Genomic DNA, 24,410 nt, shown 5'->3' on the forward strand with positions numbered 1-24,410 from the left:
CGTAAGGAACTCCCCTCACCTGGTTGTCTAGGTCTTAACTGAAAGGAAAAACCAAAAACCCGCAGACACTAGGCCCTCCATGGAATGAGTTTGACACCCCTGAAATAAAGGAACTGAAAGATACACATACACATCACATGACTAGACAATATATAGAGGCAATAGCTTTTCTCTTCTCCTAGCTCTGTTCCTGTGTGGAACTATAATAGGATATTCAATTGGTTTGACCCAGGATAATAAAACTCGTCTTTCACAGGAAGACACCTTAACCAGAGGCTGTAAATAAATGAGTAGTGAACCAAACTAGGCCCACTGTGACTCTGGGCCTGATTGTACACCACCAGACCAACCAGATAACCACCCACGCTAATTCCCCCCTTCAACTGTCACCCATAAAACAGTAGAAAGACAATGGATTCTGTATAGGCTTTGTTTGTTTCTCACTGCTAAAAATGGTAGGCCTAACAGGTCATTTTAACAGTCTGTGCGTAGGCCTGTCTCCCACGTAATCTTCTCTTTGTGCCAGACTGGTTTCAAATGCCTTCTGTTTCATTTTTATGTATTTATAATTATTTTTTGGATAACCTTATGTACTATGTATTATGTATAGATTTTTATTTTATTATTATTATTACTTTTTTTCACTCTTCATGCGATGCGCACTGCAGAGAACACCGGAAGAATAATTATCACTGAATGATCACAATGTTTGTTTATGTGTCAATTAATCCAATAAGGGATTCATTAATTCATAAAATAAAATTTCATTCATTCAGTCTGTGCAAAGTGTCAAACTAAGGATAGATGGGACTTCAGAGCGAAACGGACACCAGGTAAGGGTTTTGAGTTTGATGACATGATTCATGATGATGTCTGTGGTGTTCAAACAAAGAGGTGTGGATGTCACGGATGCTCCATTTATTTTCAATTTGACTTGCTCATATCGCGTCTCCTCTGAAGGCCCAGAGTCAAACGAAGAGATCAATACTCCATCTCCGCCTCGATGATTGGGCCATGCCACGCCCTACAGGAGCATTGATCACCCGGGCTCAGTCGCAGCTCTCAGCCGCTCCCCTGGAGGACTCATTGTTGGGACTTCAATGAGGATTATAAATGTAACCCATCTCTTTCAGATTTTAAGTCCATTTAGTGCGACAATGTTTCATGTTTTGTTCTCATGTTCTGTAACATAGGGCTACTGAAGTCTGAAAAACAGGCTACTGAAATATATTTTACAATAGGCCTACCTATCCAACAACCAGAGCAAATGAAAGTTGTCCAACGGTATAGCTAACCAGTTTTATAGGGGCATACACAAGACAACATGAAAAACAGACCTACGCAGGTTTAGGATATCTCCTATGAAATTTATTTCAGTGAACATTAAAGTTTGCATCAGCATAGTTCTTTCTGAAAATATTTTACATTTATTATTTTTAAATCTTAAATATCTTTGCACATTTCTTTCACAATGATACACTTCTTCTTATGACATTCTGATATGAGATAAATTATTAAATATTTTCTTTGCACGTTTTTTAGAGAACAAGTTTTATTTGTTTTATTTACATATTTCATATTTTTTCTTGATATAATTCCATAAAATGGGATCTGGAAAAGGATCCATCAAACCAAAGTAAATACACTGCCTGCAATTATTAATTTTTCATGATTTCTGAAGGTCGTTGAAACACCACAACACTCTCCACTTTCACAACTATGATTGCATTTAAAAAACGAAAAGGAAAAACTGGATTTGGGAAAGTAAAAAACTTCAGCCGAACATCAACTCTGGACCTGCCACTTGCGAGGTTTCTTTTGCGGCGCGTTTACAGAAAAGACAGAGCGAGACAAGTGATGGGGAATGACAAAGCGCAGACTTCTTGACATAACCAGGATTTCTGGACATATATAAACAACAGAACACCGATGGGTGGAATGTTAACTGAAACATCTCTGTTCATAAATCGAATGTTGCGCAAGTCTCCAATTGGCTTCAATGCATGGTTTTACGCAAAAGCGTATCTCAAGTTAGCCATATCGCAAGTTAGGCCTCCTTTAAGTTCCGACCTACTCTCCAATGTATGGTGAAGTTCAGAGCAGGGGAAGTCACGTTGGTTTGACTTTGGAGAGGCAGGAGCGTTGTGGTTATAATTGTAGTCAATGATCATTGTTCTAATGTCCAATCCTTGAATGGTGAGTGGTTATGTTGTCTTGTTTTTACAGTATAGTGGTTGTAATGTCTTGAACATCATGTTGTGCTTGTTTCAATGTTCTATTACCTTGAACATGGAGTTGTGCTATTGTGGTGATAATATCTGATTCCTTACATATTCCTCTTGACAATGGAGATTTGTGGTATAGTGGCTATTTTAATGTCCTGTTCCTTACATGTTCTTGTACATGGATCGGTCGCAGGGCAGCTGAGACTGGGTGGCAGCGGTCAGTTTGAGGTGGAAATGGTAGACGGACAGTGTGATGACGATGATGAGGCCCAGGATGAAGCCCAGGATCAGAGGAAGAGTCTCCTCCAGCTGTTCTCTCTGGTCCGTGATGCACTTATAGGCTGCAGGGAGACACACACACACACACCACATTCATGTGTGAATAGATTATAACTGTGTGTGTGTGTGCGTGTTTGTCTGTCTGGCTGTCTGTTGCATGCCAAGGCCTTGCATTAAATCAACTGTTACTGACGTGTTCATCTGTCAAATGAGCTCAACAGAGCATTCAAACACATGCTACATACCCTTACACACACACACACACACACAGTTATATCCACACATGTGCAACTAAAGCTACATGACTGGCCTGCAACACTAAACTCTAAACCCTAACCTTAACTTTAACTGATTGGGAAATTAAACATGGGTTTTCTGGTCAGTCACGTCCCTTAATTTTTTCCCATCCCCACAGTGAGAAGGTTCTCCTCTATGAGAGAGCCTTAACGTGACATCACTGATTAGTATCAGGTCAAAGGTCAACATTTAATTATATGAGGTCAAAATGTCCCAGAAACAGAGTCTCACTGGTCTCTAAATTAGAAAGGGTCACATTTAAGGGCAGTCAGGGCCTTAAAATAGTTTTGCTCATATTAGCTAAGCGATATGTATTGTTTACATGTACTTTACTATGACCTTATGTCCTGGATCATAGGATGTATTTACTCGATTGTTTACGTTATCATTGGTGGACCGCTCTCTGGTGGTTAGCAGATCTTACAGAATGTGAATGTGTCAAAGGTTAATATGTACCAGATGAAAATCCTCTGTATACCAAGGGTTAATAAACACTATAGTTGAAGGGCACTGTAGCAAAAAACAATCTAGTTTACTGCAGTCCAGAGAGAGAAGCATGATCGCCTTTAGAGGTCACAGTATATGACTACAGTCGTAAAGTCTGCATTGAGGACAGGGATATAACTACAGCAATAAAGTCCTAATGACCTCTCTCGCTTTGTCCTCTATCTCTCTCTTTCCTCTCTCTCCTCCTCCCTCCATCCCTCTCTGCAGCTCTGCTCTTCAATCTGCAGTAACACTCCCCAGCCCCCAGAGAGAGAGAAGGGGTGAGGGAGAGGGAGATGAAGGGAGCAGGGAAAGTGCAGTTGGTAGGGGTTGTGCGATAACTTCTCCAATACTACTTTACGGCAATCTCTCATCATCACTAGTGTCAGATCTCTCCTCAAGATGACAACCTTTTTGAAACTGGGCCTTACATTTGACATGTGTGAAACATTTGCAAATTGAGGGGAGTACTACTGTAGGTTGTTGTTCTGTCTGTATCTTCACTGAACATGGCTGTATGACGTTAGGGTTAGATTCTGTACCTTCACTGAACATGGCTGTATGACGTTAGGGTTAGATTCTGTACCTTCACTGAACATGGCTGTATGACATTAGGGTTAGATTCTGTAGCTTCACTGAACATGGCTGTATGACGTTAGGGTTAGATTCTGTACCTTCACTGAACATGGCTGTATGACGTTAGGGTTAGATTCTGTACCTTCACTGAACATGGCTGTATGACGTTAGGGTTAGATTCTGTACCTTCACTGAACATGGCTGTATGACGTTAGGGTTAGAGTCTGTATCTTCACGGAACATGGCTGTATGACGTTAGGGTTAGATTATGTACCTTCACCGAACATGGCTGTATGACATTAGGGTTAGATTCTGTACCTTCACTGAACATGGCTGTATGACGTTAGGGTTAGATTCTGTATTTTCACTGAACATGGCTGTATGACGTTAGGGTTAGATTCTGTACCTTCACTGAATATGAAGTCTGAGTTGATGTCGAAGGGCTGGATCTGGACGTCACTTATGGCAACAGTCACTCCCTTCTGGTGGTCACTGGAGATGAGGGTGAGTGTCTGCTTAGCCTCGCAGACATATGACCGGCCAGCAGGGGTCTCTAACGCTGACAAATGGTGGGAGCTGGCTGTGTGCTTCCCAGCTGTATGGCAAGAGGGGATAGGAGTACACAGTACATGAGAAGAGATACTATCTGAGTAGGTAGGTACAAACAGAAAATGCAGGCATGCACACACACACACACACAAGCATGCATTTCATACAGAGAAACACAAAAACACAACATGAATAGAAGTAGGTAAAATAGATGTGTAGGCCTATAGGCTACACAATATCGAAATAAAAGTATATGTATTCAGCAAAGATTTAGGAAAGATTTAGGAATAAGTATTGAAATGTTAAAACCTCTTAAGTATAAAACCTCTTTGTATAAGGGTTATAGGAATCCCTTTGTTTATAGAAACACATAAAAGGAACACTGCGGCAGACACACACCAATAGGGTGTACAGAAAAGAGGCGACCTACAGCATAATCAAAACGTGCTTTAGACCCATCGATGGAAATCAGAAGTACTTTTTTTATCCAGCAAAAAATGGTATGTTCGCTTTCAATTATTCTGTTTTCAACTTCCCCCCAGCCTGTCCCATCATGAGTTTTAATATGTGGATTAATATTGAATCCAAAAACGGTGCAGTCGGGGTAGGCTACGTGAATGTAGCCTATATTAGAAATTTTGATTTAATGTATAATCAATGCTTCTCAATAAGTAATGCTTCTCAATAAGTAATGAAGGCGATCAAATTAATTAGCTTATAATAGATCTAATCGAAATGACTGAAATAAATCAGAAGTGACGAAAACAAATATTAAAAAGGAACATAATAATAATAATAATAATAATAATAATAATAATAATAATAATGTTTTGTAGAAAGAAAACTGAAAAAATACAAATACAATTTGGAAATATCCAAAGGCCCACGTGAATTGTCTTTCTTTATTGTATCAGTTTAGTGCAAATGTGAAATAATTTTTCAATGAAACCATATCGCTAAAAATTGCTGAGTGGGTTACAATTGCTACTCACGGTTGTATGTGTTGAGGAAATGCGTTTTCTCCGAGGTGTCATAGACGAACTGAACCTTGTTAATCTTCCACACATCATCTCCCTTGCCACTGGTTTCCTGCAACACACACACACACACACACACACACACACACACACACACACACACACACACACACACACACACACACATACGGTCATTCCCTGCTTTCCAATAGGAGTTTTCTTTTAACCAAATCATCACCAGCAGCAGAACATTATGCGTGGCTGTTATGTGTAGGCGTTGTTACCCAAACAGATTTTTACAAGAATTCCACAGCGGGTAAACGCACTTAATGATTTTGGGTAATTGTAATTCGCCTCGGCTTGAAGACTGACTGTTACATAGTAGGGGACAAACCTTGACGAAGTAGATGCGGAGTGTGTAGGCGTTATCATTCCACGAGATGTGTATATGGGCGTCCTGGCTCCCGCATTTCCCCTCTATGTCTGCCCCGCGAGGCAGAGACAGATACGCATTCTCCGTGATCAGCTGTAAAGAACAGAACAGATAATTCAGTAGTGTATGATTGATTGTGTCGATCATACACTTGTTTTATTCTCAGTAGACTACTCTTCTATGACTTGTTTCACACTGGCACGCTGTTGCTACAGCCCAGTACAGTGTTTCCAAAAGATCAGCACATCATTTTACGCACAGCCCACAGTGCGGTGGCATGGGTGTCCCATGTGTGTCTGAATGAGAGCAAATTCGTACATACAGCAATGTGACAGTGTGTCACTGTCAGTTCAAGTTGATAGACGAAGTCTGACAGGTTCTGTCCACCTACACATTCCCATCAGTAGGCTAGGTCCGGAGGGTAAAGTGTCATAAAAAGTAGGGCTATTCTAACTGTATTATCTATACAGTTTTATATGCAATCTTGACTTTTACTTTGAATGTACAATGTTCAAGTAACATTCTACAAATATACTGAGCCATCAAATATCTGAGTCGTGTCTTACATCTATCCCGTTGAGCGCGAGGACATCGAAGGGGACCGTGAAGCGGACAGCGAACTCGACCATGAGGCAGGTGGTCCCGTTTTCTCGGACCACGAAGATGTCTTTGTCCGGGTTGGTGGACAGACCGGAGAGGTTCTCTCCCTCCTGCTCGGCCGTGACAATAAACCTGACCAGGATCCCTGAACACGGGGAGATATAGAGTCATGTCAGCAGTGTAGAGTTCAGTTGGAATAGAGTGGCAAATCAATTACAGTTTTCTAGCGCCAACTATATTGCAATGAATATGCTTAAAACATGTGAGGGCAGCAGATGGAATATAATAAAATATAATCTGTAGAAAATAGAATAATTAACTACTTTATTTTCAGTCAATGATGGTTGATAGGAATGTGTTTTACTGTCAATGATGGTTGATAGGAATGTGTTTTACTGTCAATGATGTTGCAAACTGAATAATCAGCGCATGATATGCAAACATGCATGATCAGCAAAACCAGGGAGCCCAAAGACTCAAAGATTAGACTCAAAGGGACTTATCTTCTCCCAAAAGACAAGGGGCCGATCATATAGCTGATCTTCTCTTGAGTATATTTTCCCACTCAGATGTAAAACAATACACAGCTACATGACACGGTTGTAAGATACTTCATCGATCTCAAGTGAGTGAGTTACTTGTCCACTGCATGCCTTAGCAACATGGGCAGCACATAGGGATGCCCATAGCGGCGAGTCTAATACAACATGTTCTAATAATGACTTGCATTTGACTCTTTTTTTAAAAAAAAGCGCTTTTCACTGCACTGACGTGAAAACAGCTGGCTGTGCTGCTACGCACAAACTCAACAGGAATTTATCGCTCTCTCTATCTGTCTCACACACACACACACACACACACATATGCGCGCGCACACACACAAAGACAGACGGACAGACACGCAGGCTGCAGTGTGCAGTCACGACCGAAATATCGTATGCCACACACACACACACACACACACACACACACACACACACACACACACACACACACACACCGACGCCGCTTACCGAACAAACACAGTATAACTCCAGCGCTGTCCAAGGTGCTAAATCTGAGCCGCTCCATTGTACTGCTGAAATGGCTACCTGGCTGGTAGACTTGTAGTGAACCCGCCGAGAGAGAAAGAGAGAGAGAGAGAAATAAAAAAGAGAGAGCGGGAGAGAGAAAGAAAGAAAGAGAGAGAGGAGGGATACCGCTGCTCAGTGTCTGGTAGTCACGCTTATATCATCGCAAATGCAGCAAATCTCCAGGTGAATGTGAGAGAGCATCTGGTTTGCTGCGTATTAAAATGCCACGGTTGTTTTGTTAACGCTGTCTGAACGCATTGTACAGCTCAATACTCTCTCCTCTCTCTAAATTCAGACAATGAGAGAGCTTTTGGTGAGCGTCACCTGCGGAGAGGCAGAGTTTCCCCTGCACATACTAAGACAGTCAGGGAGCCGGAAACGACGCTCTGCGTGACTCAGGCGATTCACCAGGGGAGGAAGTTCAGTTTCTCTACCGAAGTTCGTTTCCTTCAAAAAGCTTCGCAGCAGCAACCACAGCTAGTCAGTCCCGGATTGCTGCTGTTTCCATCTCTGTGATTGCAGCTGAGGTGTGTGTGAGAGTGTGTATGTGGTGAGGGGAGGGGGGGGGGGGGGGGGGGGGGGGGGTTGGGGGGCGTGCGTGCGTGGATTGCAGTATGGCGACGTGCCCTCCCTCACACACAGCGCAGTGTGTGAACTCAGTCGTGAGGACACAGCACAGTGCGTGTGTGCGAGTGTCATAGATATTGTGTATACTACAATTTAAATACATACCCCTTGACTTTTGTGTGTCTATGATTCTAATGATTTTAAACGTTAGTAAACACACGACACGAATGACTATGTGTGATGTGTCAGATGATGTTATATCTCTTGTAATTTGGCAATAGTGGACATTGTCAGTGTATGCAACGCACTCAGAAAATAATAGCTGACAAAGTCAAAAATGTCTGTCAACCGTTACAGCTGTGACACCTCTATACTTATGTCACCTTTACCCCCCCATTCCTTCACAAACATAGGCAATCAAAAATAATAAATGAAAAAACTATAACTATAACGCACTGTAAATGTGATAGCTTTCTCAGTAGACTTTACAGAATGACCCAGTATTCTAACGTCAAGGTTATGTGAAGGGTTCATAACTTACCAAGAAGCCTGACATTAAGGAAATACACACACACTCTCTCCTCCTCCAAACAACACAAACAATTACAATTTTTAAATACCAACGATGATTTATTCATTAATCTTAATGTTTCACAATTCAAGAATATAACAAATAGAAATGCAATCCATGACAACAATTTAAAGAAATGACATGTCTAGTATTGATATTTCACAACCGATATGAATAGCTATGCAAGTGATGGCGTTTGTTATTCAAAGTAAATGTACATAATCTTTACAGTAGTACAGAAATCCTCTTTGTGCTGCTCGAGGCTTCCTCGTGGATATGCCTTTGCGTTTGTCCCGCCCCCTTCCCAACACTATACAAGAGGGCTCCTGAATAGCTGCAGTGTGTACAGGTATTTGTTCCAGCCCAAGACAGAACTGACACACCTGATTCAACTAATCTCCTATAGTCCTCAATCTAGAATCACAATTCTAAGTTTAATAAAGTGTGTTAGTAGTTCTGAAATAAAAGTACTGGGAATAAAAGCCTGCACACACTGCGGCTCTCCAAAAGGACATTTGGCTATTACGCATGATGCACAGAGAAATACTGTTTAAGAAGAATGGGCCGTTTTAAAATTGAAGTCAAACTCGCACTTCACTGCACTGATACTGTCTATGCTGGGCTTGTTACCCACCTGTGGGTGTCTCGTGCTCAGCGGGAACGTCTCTGAACGCGGCATCCCTCGCGGTGAACCTGAGGCGGGATCTCCTCCACACGCGCCCTCCTGCGCCTCCTTCCCGCTCTGTTTAAACGCGGGGAATGTAAACCTCCGAAACAGTTTGTTGCCCAATACCGTGAACGTCGAAGAGGAGCTGGCAACAGGTGGTGTAAAATCTGGAATTTCGGTGTTGGCCGTCGGTAAAACGTTTCTCCACGTAGTTTTGGTTTCGCTTAAAGGCATTTTCGAACGGTCAGGAGGTGCAGGACTGAGGATGCTTGTGGGCAAACTGCACCTTTTCTGGTAGTAGCTGTCGTCAAATCTCCTCACACTAAAGTCAGGTGCTGTTTTCAGTTTGTCATTATCCCATTCGTCTTTGCCTTTGTTGCCTGTGATAGGCGTCAGTAGGATACCAAGACGAGAGGACGAAGAGGCTTTTGGTGCAGATATTGACGCGCAGCTTTTGGTGGTTTTGAGGTTGTTTTTGGCCGGCCGGGGCGAATATAGAACCGACATGTGATGCTCAGATCCTCTGGTAAGAGGAGGCAGGTGATTGTCAGAGCTGGTCAATTTTTCCCAAGGTTTGGTGATGGTTTTCGGTTTTGGGCAGGTCTGGAGTTTATTAGATCGAGGAGGGGGTTTGGGGGTGAGGACACCCGAGAAAACCAGCTCCTGTGGGAATGTGGGGATGTCAATCTCTCTCTCAAACTCCTCAATGGAATCCATTGACTGTAATCGACTCTTTAAGATCAGAGAATTTCTTCTGCGACCCGAACGCCTCAGGAGCCATGTCCCGTCTACTGCTGTTAAACTGTCGCTTTGGGGACACGCCTGGAGAACGTCTGGTATCTTAATGGGATCTAATAACTTTCTCTCCAACTTCTCCTCATTTACGTTACAATCCGAGCTGACGTGGGAAGGACCATCTTTCTGACCCCCAACGTCGTTTTCACGGGTTTTCTTTGAGTTACTGGTGAGCGCATAAAAACAGTCTGTGTGGCCGAGAAACTTTGCCACCTCCACTGCCGAGTTACCAACTTTATTCTGTCGGTCTATCTGAAGCCCCAGTCTCTTGAAGGCTCTCACCAAGAACGCAACGACCGGTGAGTGACCAGCCACTGCCGCATACATCAGCGCAGTGTTCCCCCACGAGTCAACCATCTCTGGATCTGCGTTGTTTCTAACCAAAATCTTCACCGCGTCAAGGTAACCTTTTTCACATGCGTAACTGAGCGCAGTGCGGCCGCTCTCGTCTTGACAATTGACGCTGGCGCCCCTATGGAGAAGCAGCTCTATGAATTTGGACCTGGTCTGACATTCGGGGAGCAGAACAGATGAGATGAGAGGGGTCTGCGCGCCCTCTGTTTTGGAGTCGATGATTTTCCCATCCAGTGCGTCGAGAATGAACCTCGCCAAGTGGACCTTATCGTTCGACATGGCCTCGAGGAGGATTCTGGTGCCTGTTTGTCCGCTGGACTTCTCCGGAAGTTTCAACATGATGACTAAACTGATAGAATAACGGTTTTATGTATGTTGGACACGAAGCATTATCTGTTCAGGAGCAGGTTTGGTGTAACCTCTCTCCCAACCTGATGCACACCGCAAAATCATACCGCCCCTCAAAGCTGTTTTATAGTCACGAAAAGCCATGGCGTTGCCAGGACAACGCTAACATCATTATCATACTTTTTCAGTTTTCTAATGGAATCACTAATAGCCTAATTATGATAAGGTGCTTCAGAGGCTGCACCGCCTGTTTGTGTGTAGGGGTCTGGGGGACTGTGAATTAATTTAGCGCTTATTGAATGTGATTATTGAAACTGGAACAGAACAGTAGCCTACAGCTCACGCATGCCAGAGTTCATTGCAGTAGAAATGCAGTTTTTCCTGTGTTTTGTATGATATCGTACAACAGCTGATTAAACTAACACTATAAAAGTGTGAACAAATGTTATCAGTGTTATTTCCTCATAGTTGCTGGTTGAAATTACAATCTACAAAGGAACATTCTAACAAGCAGGTTTGCATGGGCAGGAGTTTCAGCTTTCCATGGTGACATCACCATGCAATAAAAAAGTGAGTTCCAAACCTCTCTGCCAATAACAGCTAGTTTTCAGTTTCCCTCTAAAGCCCCACTCAGACCACTCCCAGACGGTCCTAGCAAAATTCTTGCTTGAGAAATAGTTATTTTGCTAAAAAGCTATTTTTGCCCATTTTAATGGAAATCTATTTTTACAGTAAGTTACTTAGTTGTTACCCAAAAATGATTTGATATTGATATATAAACGGCTGCATTGGGCTTTTAAGGGAAAGGCACGTGGGCTTCCCCCCACCCCCTCTCAGCCTTCAATGACACAACGATTCATCTTCAGTTGTCATCATTTCAAAAGCAAGAACCAAGATATTTGTTTTACCATTTTATAACATTATATCACTGTTTACAGTCATAGAGATATTATTGGGAGAGTTTCACACTGTTAAAAAGGAAACAGAGTTCTTATACTTTTGAACACTCCAAACCACCTGTTGACTGAAATCTGCAAATAAACCTCCATTTGAGTAAATTACTAGTGACAAAGAAAGAAAGTCTGAATTCAAGGCCTGTACAGAGTTTAGTGGCAAAAATTAAAGGTGCAATACATACGTTATTTCCCTTGTGGCAGCGAGAGGAAGAATAAACACAATTAACCTGACTCAAATCACCAGAAAAGAAGGAAAAAAGTAGATAAATTCTACTTGTTCATGTTTGTCTTTGTTCGGTGCAGGCAAGTACACTAGCAAAGACCACCCCCCCCCCCCCCCCCCTAAAAAATGGTTGACACAACACTATTCAGATGTAATGTAAATAAATAACAAAACAGACTGCACCTTTAAGGTATCCCCATAGGCCAGTAAATAAAGAGCCAGGAGTATAGGTTCCATTTTACACATGGATAGTTTATTGGTACACATACTATAAAACAGTATTAAAGGAGCAGGGCAACAACTGTATTTTCATTGCTAGACAGTACAATATAAATACACTCACATGATGATCCGTACGTCAACAAGCTAAAAATAGGATATACAAATCGAAAAGGAAATCAAAAGCGAAATTGTTCTGCAAAAATAATCTGCTTTCTCAACAAACTAGAGAGCGAAGGTCACATACTCGCACATAACAGAAACATTCAACTAGTGCAAAAAAGGCTCTAACAAACATAATAGTCTTAAACTACACACTATATTTAATATATCATATATATATTATATGTATATTTATTTATATATCTTTATATAAATAACCCCTTATTTTGGCATTTATCATTTGTAAAATAATTTAAACGTCCTAGCAGACATTGAGTGGCCCATTTGAAAGCAATGGAATTCAATTTAAAAGCACTTTTTTTTTACAACTCGTAATTCTGCACTAGATATGTGGTGAGAGCGTTCATTCGTTTGTGTAGTGTGAGGTGCTAGAGAGAGAGAGAGAGAGAGAGAGAGCGCAAGCGAGAGAGAGAGCAAGAGAGAAAGAGCAAGAGAGAAAGAGAGCAAGCGAGAGCGAGAGAAAGAGAGCGAGAGAAAGAGAGCGAGAGAAAGAGAGAGAGAGAGGGAGAGAGAGCGAAAGGGAGAGAGCGAGAGAGGATGGACTGAAACAGAAAAGAAGAGAAAAGAAGAATGGAACAGAAAGAAGACAACTCAGTGGTTCATAATTGTCTTCCCCAGAAACCAACAGAAGCGCACTATTCCCCAGCCCTTGATTGACCAGTGTCACCGGTGAACACATTTAGGTAATTACCTACATACATTCCAATATATACAATATTCTCTCTAGACCATTTGGGTGAACAACAGCAGAATTCAACAGCAGAAACAAAGTTTAAAAGTAGTGATTGTTGTCACTTATGGTGTATGTATTGTCTGTTTTGGTCGATCTTTGTGAGTGCAATGCCATGCAGAATGAACATCTGACCACACAGTTGTCTTTCTGTGTACAGTATGCGCACAAACTACAGTACCCATGATTTCTTTATAACAACAATCCCACAATGCATCTCTCTTACTAAAACGTTCGCCTGTCCAACACTGTCACACGCTATGAAAGTGGCACGGCATGTAGCATTGTAGTTTTACAACTTTTGTAGGCTTTCTGAATGGTCTTCAATGGGCAAATATATAGCGCAATGGTCTTCAGTGCAAAAACGTAATAAAAGGCATCTGGCCGAAGTAAATTAATCCACAAACACGAATAACATTTGATATATATCTTAAATGACTGCGTTTTCACGAATTTGATGATATAATCGTCAAGCCCATTCAAAAGATTTGGGAACTGACCCCGGAAGTATGACGTAATGCTGCGTCACTTTCATACCGTATTGCCACAGGTAGAAGTTAGGCTACCCATAACCACAGATCTAAGATCAGATTACCATATCCCCAAATCTAACCTTGACCATAAGTGGGATGAAATTATATCTGACCCCAGACCAGAGGTTAGGGGCAACTTCATCCAACTCCACGTGTCATCATGGCTGAGACAGAGAGCTATGAACCCCTGGTAAATCCATCCCTGCTGTCTCTAAAACCCAGAAACAACAACAAAACGATCTTGTACTTCCTGTCCTGACATGGTTTGTTTTGATATTCACTCATAGCCAATAAAGTGGTTTTCTACACAGCCTTACTTCATCACCGATAACACAGTTGAGGAATATATGGTTTAAATTAAATCACTACTATAATCCTCCGCAGTAGCATGCTGTTCTGAGCTGCTAAGAGACATGTTGTCAGCTGGATCAGAGGCCAGTAAGGGGACATTAATAACATGTAATAACTGTGTAATAACCATGTAATAACCATGTAATAAGCCTGTTATTACCATTCCTAATCTCCCCAGACCCCCTGCTGGCTATGGGACAGGCGAGAACATTACAGGGATTATATTCCAGTTGAGGTATGGTCAGAAGTGCTTCTCAGGGAGCACATTATTTGAACAATATTTGAATTACTGAGGAATAACCATAGATAGATGGGTGTTTCACAAACATTAGGCTGGTGTACTTATAGGGAGGGAGTCAATGGTCTAAAGATGTAGGATCTTAATTTGATCACCCTATTGCAGGACAAATTTCCTGCAATGCAGGAAATGTAAAACATGTAGTGTATTTGAGGTTTAAAAAAGCTTCTGAAGTTTGTAATTTCCACTCTGAAATTTCAGACATGATTTTCCACTACGAAAAAATGACCATTAATTATAATCGCCATAATAATTCACATTTCCTTTTGCTGCAGGATTATTTTCCTGCTGTAGCAAACTGGCTCAAATTAAGATCCTACATATTTATGAAAACTCATTGTACTGTATGTATTGTTGAAAATGGATTCGCATTAGAGTTTATGAACAAGATGACTACACATATATATGTGAATCCATTTTCAACAATACATACAGTACAATGAGTTTTCATACAGATGTAGGATCTTAATATATATATAGATGACTATATATACAGTGCCTTCGGAAAGTATTCACACCCCTTGACTTTTTCCACATTTTGTTACGTTACAGCCTTATTCTAAAATGGATTAAATAAAGCATTTTCCTCAGCAATCTACACACAATACCCCATAATGACAAAGCAAAAACAGGTCTTTAGAAATTGTTGCAAATGTATTAAACATTTAAAACTGAAATAGCTTATTTACATAAGTATTCCGACCCTTTGCTATGAGACTCGAGGTTGAGCTCTGGTGCATCCTGTTTCCATTGATCATCCTTGAGATGTTTCTACAACTTGACCTCGAGTCCATCTGTGGTAAATTCAATTTATTGGACATAATTTGGAAAGGCACACACCTGTCTATATAAGCTTGCACAGTTGACAGTGCATGTCAGAGCAAAAACCAAGCTATGAGGTCGAAGGAATTGTCCATAGAGCTCCGAGACAGGATTGTGTCAAGGCACAGATCTGGGGAAGGGTATCAAAACATTTCTGCAGCATTGAAGGTCCCCAAGAACACAGTGGCCTCCATCATTCTTAAATGGAAGAAGTTTGGAACCACCAACTCTTCCTAGAGCTGGCCGCCCAGCCAAACTGAGCAATTGGGGGAGAAGAGCCTTGGTCAGGGAGGTGACCAAGAACCCGATGGTCACTCTGACAGAGCTCTAGAGTTCCTCTGTGGAGATGGGAGAACCTTCCAGAAGGACAACCATCTCTGCAGCACTCCACCAATCAGGCCTTTATGGTAGAGCGGCCAGACGGAAGCCACTCCTCAGTAAAAGGCACATGACAGCCCACTCGGAGTTTTCCAAAAGGCACCTAAAGACTCTCAGACCATGAGAAACAAGATTCTCTGGTCTGATGAAACCAAGATTGAACTCTTTGGCCTGAATGTCAAGCGTCACGTCTGGAGGAAACCTGCCACCATCCCTACGATGAAGCATGGTGGTGGCAGCATCATGTCCAACAGGACAATGACACTAAGCACACAGCCAAGACAACGCAGGTGTGGCTTCGGGAAAAGTCTCTGAATGTCCTTGAGTGGCCCAGCCAGAGCCGGGACTTGAACCCGATCAAACATCTCTGGAGAGACCTGAAAATAGCTGTGCAGCAACGCTCCCCATTCAACCTGACAGAGATTGAGAGGATCTGCAGAGAAGAATGGGAAAAACTCCCCAAATACAGGTGTGCCAAGCTTGTAGCATCATACCCAAGAAGACTTTATACTGTAATTGCTGCAAAAGGTGCTTCAACAAAGTACTGAGTAAAGGGTCTGAATACTTGTGTAAATGAAATATTTCAGTTTATTTTTTATTTTTTATAAATTAGCAAACCTGTTTTTGCTTTGTCAATATGGGTTATTGTGTGTAGATTGATGAGAAAAAAACACACAATTTAATAAATTTTAGAATAAGGCTGTAACGTAACAAAATGTGGAAAAAGTCAAGGGGTCTGAATACTTTCCGAAGGCACTGTATACAGATGTAGGATCTTAATATAGTTGACTATATATATATATATATATATATATATATATACACTCATCTTGTTCATAAACTCTTAATGCGAATCCATTTTCAACAATACATACAGTACAATGAGTTTTCATACAGATCTTAATGTGAGCCAGTTTGCTACAGCAGGAAAATAATCCTGCAGCAACAGGAAATTTGAATGATTTGACTCCCTGTCAAAATAAAGGTTAAATATTTGTTTTATTTTTATGATTGCACTCTTTATGCCATTTGACACATACAATACATTAACTGGTTATTTCTGAAGCTAACACAGTGTCGTACAAGACAGGCCAGTGAAAGAACACTGGTCTATACATCCATACTCCCTGTATACACTTCTGGCGGTGTGAAACAATCAAAATCAGTCTCTGGTTTAGCCTTTCATATTTTATTTTAGTTGATCAAATCGTAGAAAAAATATTGGAATAAACAAAACTATGCGTGAAGGACAAGCTGAAGTGTTTAGGACTACGTGACGTTGGGTTTCGTTTTCTCCTAACAGCGCTCATCCGACGTTTGTCTTTTTTCAGTTTACATTCTTATCAAAACAGAGAAATCTAGTGCACCACTCCATTTTCCACTTCTGTTTTGATAGCCTACCATATATAAAGTGCTCAGGACATTACTTCAACTCTTGTGTAGCATACAGCAGAATTTACATATTTTGTGCTGACATAAAATTAATAACTAAAACATACGTATTTTCCCCGTCCATATTTTTGTGCTGTTATTGATACCTGGTACTGTTAAAAATACAAAATAAAAGTCTTAAGAGTTTGAACAGAAAACATGATCTATTAGGTCCGGCTTAAGCCGTCATGACAACAGAATGAACAGATGTCATAACGATTGTGTGTATGTGTGTGTACGTGTATCTGTGTCTTTGTGTATGTGTGCAGTGACTATTGATATCTGCAAACATTGCTTCCATTAAAAACAGATTAAAAAGATGGATGGAGGTGTATAAAAAGCGGATCCGGGTGTAGTAGAGTGGTGGAGAGATGGAAAGGTGAAGGTGGGTTGTGTCTCTCAATGTTTCGGATGTCCCACCCACCTTCCAACAGCAGTCGCTCATCTTATTGTCAATCACCGGTTTGCACCAATGGCTCCACAGCACAGGGGAGTTGGGGGGAGGGGGACTGACTGTGTGTGGGTGTGGTTCATTGCTGAGGAAGATATAGAGGGATAGAGGATATGAGCTATGCCAATATTGCAGGGCGAGGGAATGAAACGGGGGATCTAGGGGGTGTGTGTAGTGGGGAGTGTGAGTGTGTCTGGGTCTCTGTGTCAGTTGTTTGACGGAGCATTCGGTGCCTGTGTGTGTGTGTTTGTGTGTGTGTGTGTGTCTTAGGTGTTGGTGGGGCTGTTCAGACCACTGTGGCTGGTCTGGGTGGAGTGTGTGTGTGTGTGTCTGTCTGAGTTGGTGGGGCTGTTCAGACCACTGTGGCTGGTCTGGGTGGAGTGTGTGTGTGTGTGTCTGTCTGAGTTGATGGGAGTGGTTAAACCACTGTGGCTGGTCTGCGGTCCATCTCCTCCTCCAGCTTCACCATCTGCTGGATGTCCTTGGCCTGGAGGGAACCAACACACACACTGTTACACAAACACACGGCGCGCACACACACACACCAACAGAAGAATCCACACACTTCTACCAGAGACACTTGCAGTGACATAATTCCACTGCCATTTATTGATTTAAACTACAATAACAGTACAACTACCTAAATTATGCCAGCCCAAATGAATCCCCCCGTCCTGTCCCAATGTTGCAGCATACTGTCACATGATATCCAGGTGTTAGGAAGACTCTCAGTGAAACAGCAGTAGAAGGTCTCCTGGGTCCTTGTGCTTCGTAATACTCCCATGACTCATCATAATGATCAATGACTCATGTAGACAGGACTGACTGCTGACACCCTGAGTGCTGCATATTAAAAGGTTGCCATTTGGTTTCATAACTCTCTCTCTCACTCACTCACTCACTCACTCACTCACTCACTCACTCACTCTCATAGAACATAATCTGCTCTAACAGGTAGAAAGGACCTGCTATAGTGAATCCACTTTGACTAAACAGAGCAGATACCATCAGATTCAAACAGACTGAAAAGAAATAGGAAAACTGGAGTTGGAAAAGTTGACCAATCAAAGGGGAGACAGGGAGGGTCAGGGAATATCCAATGACACACACAGGTAGATCTGTGGTTACTTCAAGAAAGGGAGGAAGGATGGAAGGAAGCATTGTATGATTATTGGAGCAGGGTGTTAGTGCTTGATTCGAGATGGGACATTTGAGAGGGATGGTGGATTGAAAGAGGGAAAGAGAAGATGAGAGAGAGGGATGGTGGATTGAAAGAGGGAAAGAGAAGAAGAGAGAGAGGGGTCAGGGGTTAGGAAGATGGGATGGATGGAAGCGCCTACCTTGACACTGTTTATTGGCATGATGTGATTTCAAAAGCTGTGGTGCAAAAACCAGCAAACCATAGGGATGAGAGAGAACATACATGTAACATACATGTACAGGCTGTGAAAAATGATGACAAACAATACAACTATGGTTTGTGTGGTAATCTGATCCTAGATCAGCGGTTAGATACCTGCTCGTTGAACTTGTCCAGTTTCTCTAGCTGTTCATTCTGAGACTTCTCCTGCGTCTCCATCTCCTTCTGGTGCTTCATAGCCAACTAGCGATGGAACGAGGGATAGGGGAGAAAGATGGAGGGAGGAGAAAGATGGAGGAGGAGGAGAAAGATACATTTAATTTAACACCAACATGTATCATCTAAGCAAACCATTACAAGTCTAAGGCGCTAGTTGATTCACCTCAACAGCGTCACAGCATTATAATTAGTAGGAGATAGAACACCAACCCTTTTCCTTTCTTCCAGGAACTTTTTGGTGTTGCTGCTGTTCAACTCTCTAACTCTCCTGGGAAGAGAATGAGGAGGAGGAGATTGTAAGATTCTAAGAGTACAGACACAGTTTAAGGGCTGTTCATAGGGGACCTATATACTGTCGTCTACACTGAGTATACCAAACACTTACAACACCTTCCTAATATTGATTTGCACCCCCTTTTGCCCTCAGAACAGCCTCAATTCGTCGGGGCATGGACTCTACGAGGTGTCGAAAGCGTTCCACATGGATGCTTGGCCCATGTTGACTCCAATGTTTTCCACAGTTGTGTCAAGTTGGCTGGATGTCCTTTGGGTGGTGGACCATTCTTAATTCTACTGGGAACTGTGTAATGTGAAAAACCCAGCAGCGTTGCGGTTCTTGACACAAACCGGTGCGCCTGGCACCTACTACCATACCCTGTTCAAAGGCACTTAAATATTTTGTCTTGCCCATTCACCCTCCGAATGGCACACCCACCAATCCGTCTCAATTGTCTCAAGGCTTAAAAATCATTCTTTAACCTGTCTCCTCCCCTTCATCTACACTGATTGAAGTGGATTTAACAGGTGACATCAATAAGGGATCATAGCTTTCACCTGGATTCACCTGGTCAGTCTATGTCATGGAAAGAGCAGGTGTTTATAATGTTTTGTACACTCAGTGTATATTCATCCTGACATAACCCATACTCTCCATGCAGTCGAAGGCAGTTGGTGATTAGCGAGTGGGGCAGTGTGACCCACCTCTCCCTCTCTGCCTTGTTCTTGATGGTCTTGTCCTGGCTGATGGCCTTGCTGTTCTCCATGGACGTCTTGGCCTGGTTGGCCCGCATCTCCTTGCTCTGCCTGAGAGGGTAGGGGACCACGAAACAGTCTGGTAAGGAACCTCATCAACTACACATATACCTGACAGGACAAACCCACAGCTCACAGTAGCCAAGATGGTTAGACTGTATCTGTTGTACTAGGGACCTCATTCAGAGACATCATACCTATAGCACACATCATGTCCCAAGGAAGAACTCTGGATTTCCAGTTTGAGCTGTAGGGTCAGTTGTTTTGTCAGTTTGTGTTTAACTTTGAGCTGTAGGGTCTACTGCATGGCTCTCCAACCCTCCTGGAGAGCTACCGTCCTGTAGGTTTCCACTCCAACCCTGCTCCTGGAGAGCTACCCTACGGTAGGTTTAACTAACCTGATTGAGCTTATCCGCCAGTTAATTATTGGTTGGAGTGAAAACCTACAGGAGGGTAGCTCTCCAGGAACAGGGTTGGAGTGAAAACCTACAGGAGGGTAGCTCTCGAGGAACAGGGTTGGAGTGAAAACCTACAGGACGGTAGCTCTCCAGGAACAAGGTTGGAGTGAAAACCTACAGGAGGGTAGCTCTCCAGGAACAGGGTTGGAGTGAAAACCTACAGGAGGGTAGCTCTCCAGGAACAGGGTTAAAGAGCCCTGACCTACTGTATATGCATGTGTCTCTCTCTCTCACCGTTCGTGGATCAGTTTGAGCGATAGAGTCTGTTGTTCCTGGACTCCACTCAGTAGTTTCTTGAGGTGTTCACACTGTTGGACTACGTGGATGTCCTTCATATCCTGCTCTATACTGCTGTGGGAGTTGATCATCTCTGACCACTCCTTAGTGTGCTGGGCTGTAATGTCCTTCACCTGAAGGGCACAGGATACACACTACACACTTATACACTAAACACTATACCATCACTAACTACTCCTTAAGGTGCTGAGCTGCTGTAATGTTATTCAACTAATCACTGCAGGTGCAGGAGTCCCTTGTTTTTACTCATAGAATTCAGTTTGACAAAGACAATCTATGTCCTTCTATTGACAGAGGGGCGTGACTGTGAACTGAAGGTTACCTTAGCCTTGTGGTCAGTGGATAGTTTCTCCACTTTACTCTCAGTCTCCTTCTTCAACTCCAGACAGTTGTTTTCTCTGTGGGGGCGACAGAAAGGTATTTCTTAGATAGGTGGAGACAGGAAAGAACATTCATTTTACACACCCAATGGCTTTGTGCAGATGCCAGGTATACAACGATACATGTTTATGTTCAATGTTTATTTAAACATTTCATAATTAATTGATTGATCAATCTACAGGTCCTGATATTTACCCGTGTTTCTTGATGGCCTTTTCCAGCAGTTTGTCCTGTGTCAGCTTCTCCTTGTCGTACTGAGAAATCATCTTGTCCACCTGGGTGCAGTGGCACTTCTGCATGATGGTGCGATCCTAAAACAAAACACAACATATTACTGAGGATATCAAGTCACAACTGATTTACAGTGAGATACTATTGCAGAGATAGAGACAGCTTAAGATAGCTTGGTCCAACCTTTCCTAATCAAGTAATTTAGCATTACAGCCAGCCAGACCATATACAGTGGGGGAAAAAAGTATTTAGTCAGCCACCAATTGTGCAAGTTCTCCCACTTAAAAAGATGAGAGAGGCCTGTAATTTTCATCATAGGTACACGTCAACTATGACAGACAAAATGAGAAAAAAAAATCCAGAGAATCACATTGTAGGACTTTTAATGAATTTATTTGCAAATTATGGTGGAAAATAAGTATTTGGTCAAAACAAAAGTTTCTCAATACTTTGTTATATACCCTTTGTTGGCAATGACACAGGTCAAACGTTTTCTGTAAGTCTTCACAAGGTTTTCACACACTGTTGCTGGTATTTTGGCCCATTCCTCCATGCATATCTCCTCTAGAGCAGTGATGTTTTGGGGCTGTCGCTGGGCAACACGGACTTTCAACTCCTTCCAAAGATTTTCTATGGAGTTGAGATCTGGAGACTGGCTAGGCCACTCCAGGACCTTGAAATGCTTCTTACGAAGCCACTCCTTCGTTGCCCGGGCGGTGTGTTTGGGATCATTGTCATGCTGAAAGACCCAGCCACGTTTCATCTTCAATGCCCTTGCTGATGGAAGGAGGTTTTCACTCAAAATCTCACGATACATGGCCCCAATTCATTCTTTCCTTTACACGGATCAGTCGTCCTGGTCCCTTTGCAGAAAAACACCCCCAAAGCATGATGTTTCCACCCCCATGCTTCACAGTAGGTATGGTGTTCTTTGGATGCAACTCAGCATTCTTTGTCCTCCAAACACGTCGAGTTGAGTTTTTACCAAAAAGTTCTATTTTGGTTTCATCTGACCATATGACATTCTCCCAATCCTCTTCTGGATCATCCAAATGCACTCTAGCAAACTTCAGACGGGCCTGGACATGTACTGGCTTAAGCAGGGGGACACGTCTGGCACTGCAGGTTTTGAGTCCCTGGCGGCGTAGTGTGTTACTGATGGTAGGCTTTGTTACTTTGGTCCCAGCTCTCTGCAGGTCATTCACTAGGTCCCCCCGTGTGGTTCTGGGATTTTTGCTCACCGTTCTTGTGATCATTTTGACCCCACGGGGTGAGATCTTGCGTGGAGCCCCAGATCGAGGGAGATTATCAGTGGTCTTGTATGTCTTGCATTTCCTAATAATTGCTCCCACAGTTGATTTCTTCAAACCAAGCTGCTTACCTATTGCAGATTCAGTCTTCCCAGCCTGGTGCAGGTCTACAATTTTGTTTCTGGTGTCCTTTGACAGCTCTTTGGTCTTGGCCATAGTGGAGTTTGGAGTGTGACTGTTTGAGGTTATGGACAGGTGTCTTTTATACTGATAACAAGTTCAAACAGGTGCCATTAATACAGGTAACGAGTGGAGGACAGAGGAGCCTCTTAAAGAAGAAGTTATAGGTCTGTGAGAGCCAGAAATCTTGCTTGTTTGTAGGTGACCAAATACTTATTTTCCACCATAATTTGCAAATCAATTCATAAAAAATCCTACAATGTGATTTTCTGGATTTTTTTTCTCAATTTGTCTGTCATAGTTGACGTGTACCTATGATGAAAATTACAGGCCTCTCTCATCTTTTTAAGTGGGAGAACTTGCACAATTGGTGGCTGACTAAATACTTTTTTCCCCCACTGTAGCTGAAGACTTACACTAAGAAACCATTAGTGGAAATGATTAAACCCCTGGCTAGTGGGTACATCTGTTCTAAAACATCAGTCTGACTGTCAGAACTGTTATGCAACAGGAAAAGAGAGCAGGTGTCACGACTTCCGCCGAGGCTGCCTCCCCTCCTTGTTCGGGAAGGTTTTGGCGTTCGTCGTCACCGGCTTACTAGCTATTGCCGATCCCACTCTCATCACTCCACTTGTCAAGTCTTGTCTTGTCAATCACACACACCTGGTGCTCATTCCCCTTTTTAGTATGTGTATAAGTGTTCCCTCTGTTCCCCTTGTCTTTGTGAGTGATTGTTTCATTGTTTCATAGCTCGGTTGAGCTACTCTTCAATTTGTTATTGCCAAGGTGGAATATTTCCCTTGTGATAGTATCGTATTGACACTGGGTGCGTTTTATTTATGTAAAGGGAATAAACTCTGGACTTTGGTGTTTTACCTCCTGCGCCTGACTCATTCACACCTCATCACAGAATCACTCACCCGCTGAATGGAGTCAGCAGGAGAAGACCGCATGCCTGGAGTTGTGGCAAGTGTCCAGCAGCATTCCTCGATGCTGGCCAGCTTGGGGGAAGTGATGGATCGGGTTCTTCAGGTAGTACAACGCCTGGAGAGGAGAGGACCCGATCTATCGAGACCAGCTGGTCAACCGGATCCAGCCACCTACACCCCAGCCCCTGGATGGATCCAGATATCCTGGCCACCGGCATTTGATGGGACGGCAGCGCGATGTAAGGGATTTCTGCTCCAACTAGAGTTGTATTTCTCCAGCATCAGGCCGGCGCCACTGGAGTGGGAGAAGGTATCCGTCCTCGTTTCCTGCCTTTGTGGGAGAGCCCTGGAGTGGGCCAACGAGGTGTGGAATGAGGGAGGTGCCGCATTGGAGGACTACGAGGAGTTTGCTCGCCTCTTTCGGGCCGTTTTCGATCACCCGCCTGAGGGTCGAGAGGCGGGCAAACGACTGGTCCATCTGAGGCAGGGGACGAGGACCGCACAGGACTACGCGCTGGAGTTCCGGACGCTGGCAGCGGGGTCCGGGTGGAACGAGCGGTCCCTGATCGACCATTTCCGGTGCCACCTAAGGGAGGACGTCCGACGGGAGCTAGCCTGCCGTGATGCCATGCTATTGTGCTCCCAACTGGTGGACATGGCCATCCGGCTGGACAATCTGCTAGCAGCCAGAGGACGTCCTG

The 24,410-nt window shown here is 43.0% G+C and overlaps 2 protein-coding genes across 2 annotated transcripts in view; both read right to left on the reverse strand.

The window, feature by feature from the left end:
- Positions 1-1,349: 1,349 nt before the first annotated feature.
- LOC311106375 (lysosome-associated membrane glycoprotein 5-like) lies at positions 1,350-8,028 on the reverse strand. The gene is made up of 6 exons (XM_084148709.1): positions 7,436-8,028; positions 6,389-6,567; positions 5,784-5,915; positions 5,405-5,501; positions 4,270-4,458; positions 1,350-2,566 (listed from the first exon to the last, which is right to left on the reverse strand). Exons 1-6 carry the CDS (start codon positions 7,491-7,493, stop codon positions 2,388-2,390), a joined length of 834 nt encoding a protein of 277 aa, XP_084004835.1. The 5' UTR covers positions 7,494-8,028; the 3' UTR covers positions 1,350-2,387.
- An 8,442-nt stretch (positions 8,029-16,470) lies between these two features.
- Positions 16,471-24,410, reverse strand: part of LOC311106993 (1-phosphatidylinositol 4,5-bisphosphate phosphodiesterase beta-4-like) — a 155,289-nt gene continuing 147,349 nt past the window's right edge. Inside the window, exons 33-40 of the mRNA XM_084149419.1 lie at positions 21,315-21,430; positions 21,061-21,136; positions 20,676-20,851; positions 19,933-20,034; positions 19,162-19,219; positions 18,889-18,975; positions 18,713-18,749; positions 16,471-17,859 (exon numbers count right to left, since the gene is read on the reverse strand). Coding sequence (XP_084005545.1) covers positions 17,639-17,859; positions 18,713-18,749; positions 18,889-18,975; positions 19,162-19,219; positions 19,933-20,034; positions 20,676-20,851; positions 21,061-21,136; positions 21,315-21,430 — 873 coding nt within the window. The 3' untranslated portion in view covers positions 16,471-17,638. The remainder of the gene's footprint in view (positions 17,860-18,712; positions 18,750-18,888; positions 18,976-19,161; positions 19,220-19,932; positions 20,035-20,675; positions 20,852-21,060; positions 21,137-21,314; positions 21,431-24,410) is intronic.

This window comes from Coregonus lavaretus (assembly GCF_964263955.1).
Source record: "Coregonus lavaretus genome assembly, chromosome: 31".
Taxonomy (NCBI): Eukaryota; Metazoa; Chordata; class Actinopteri; order Salmoniformes; family Salmonidae; genus Coregonus; species Coregonus lavaretus.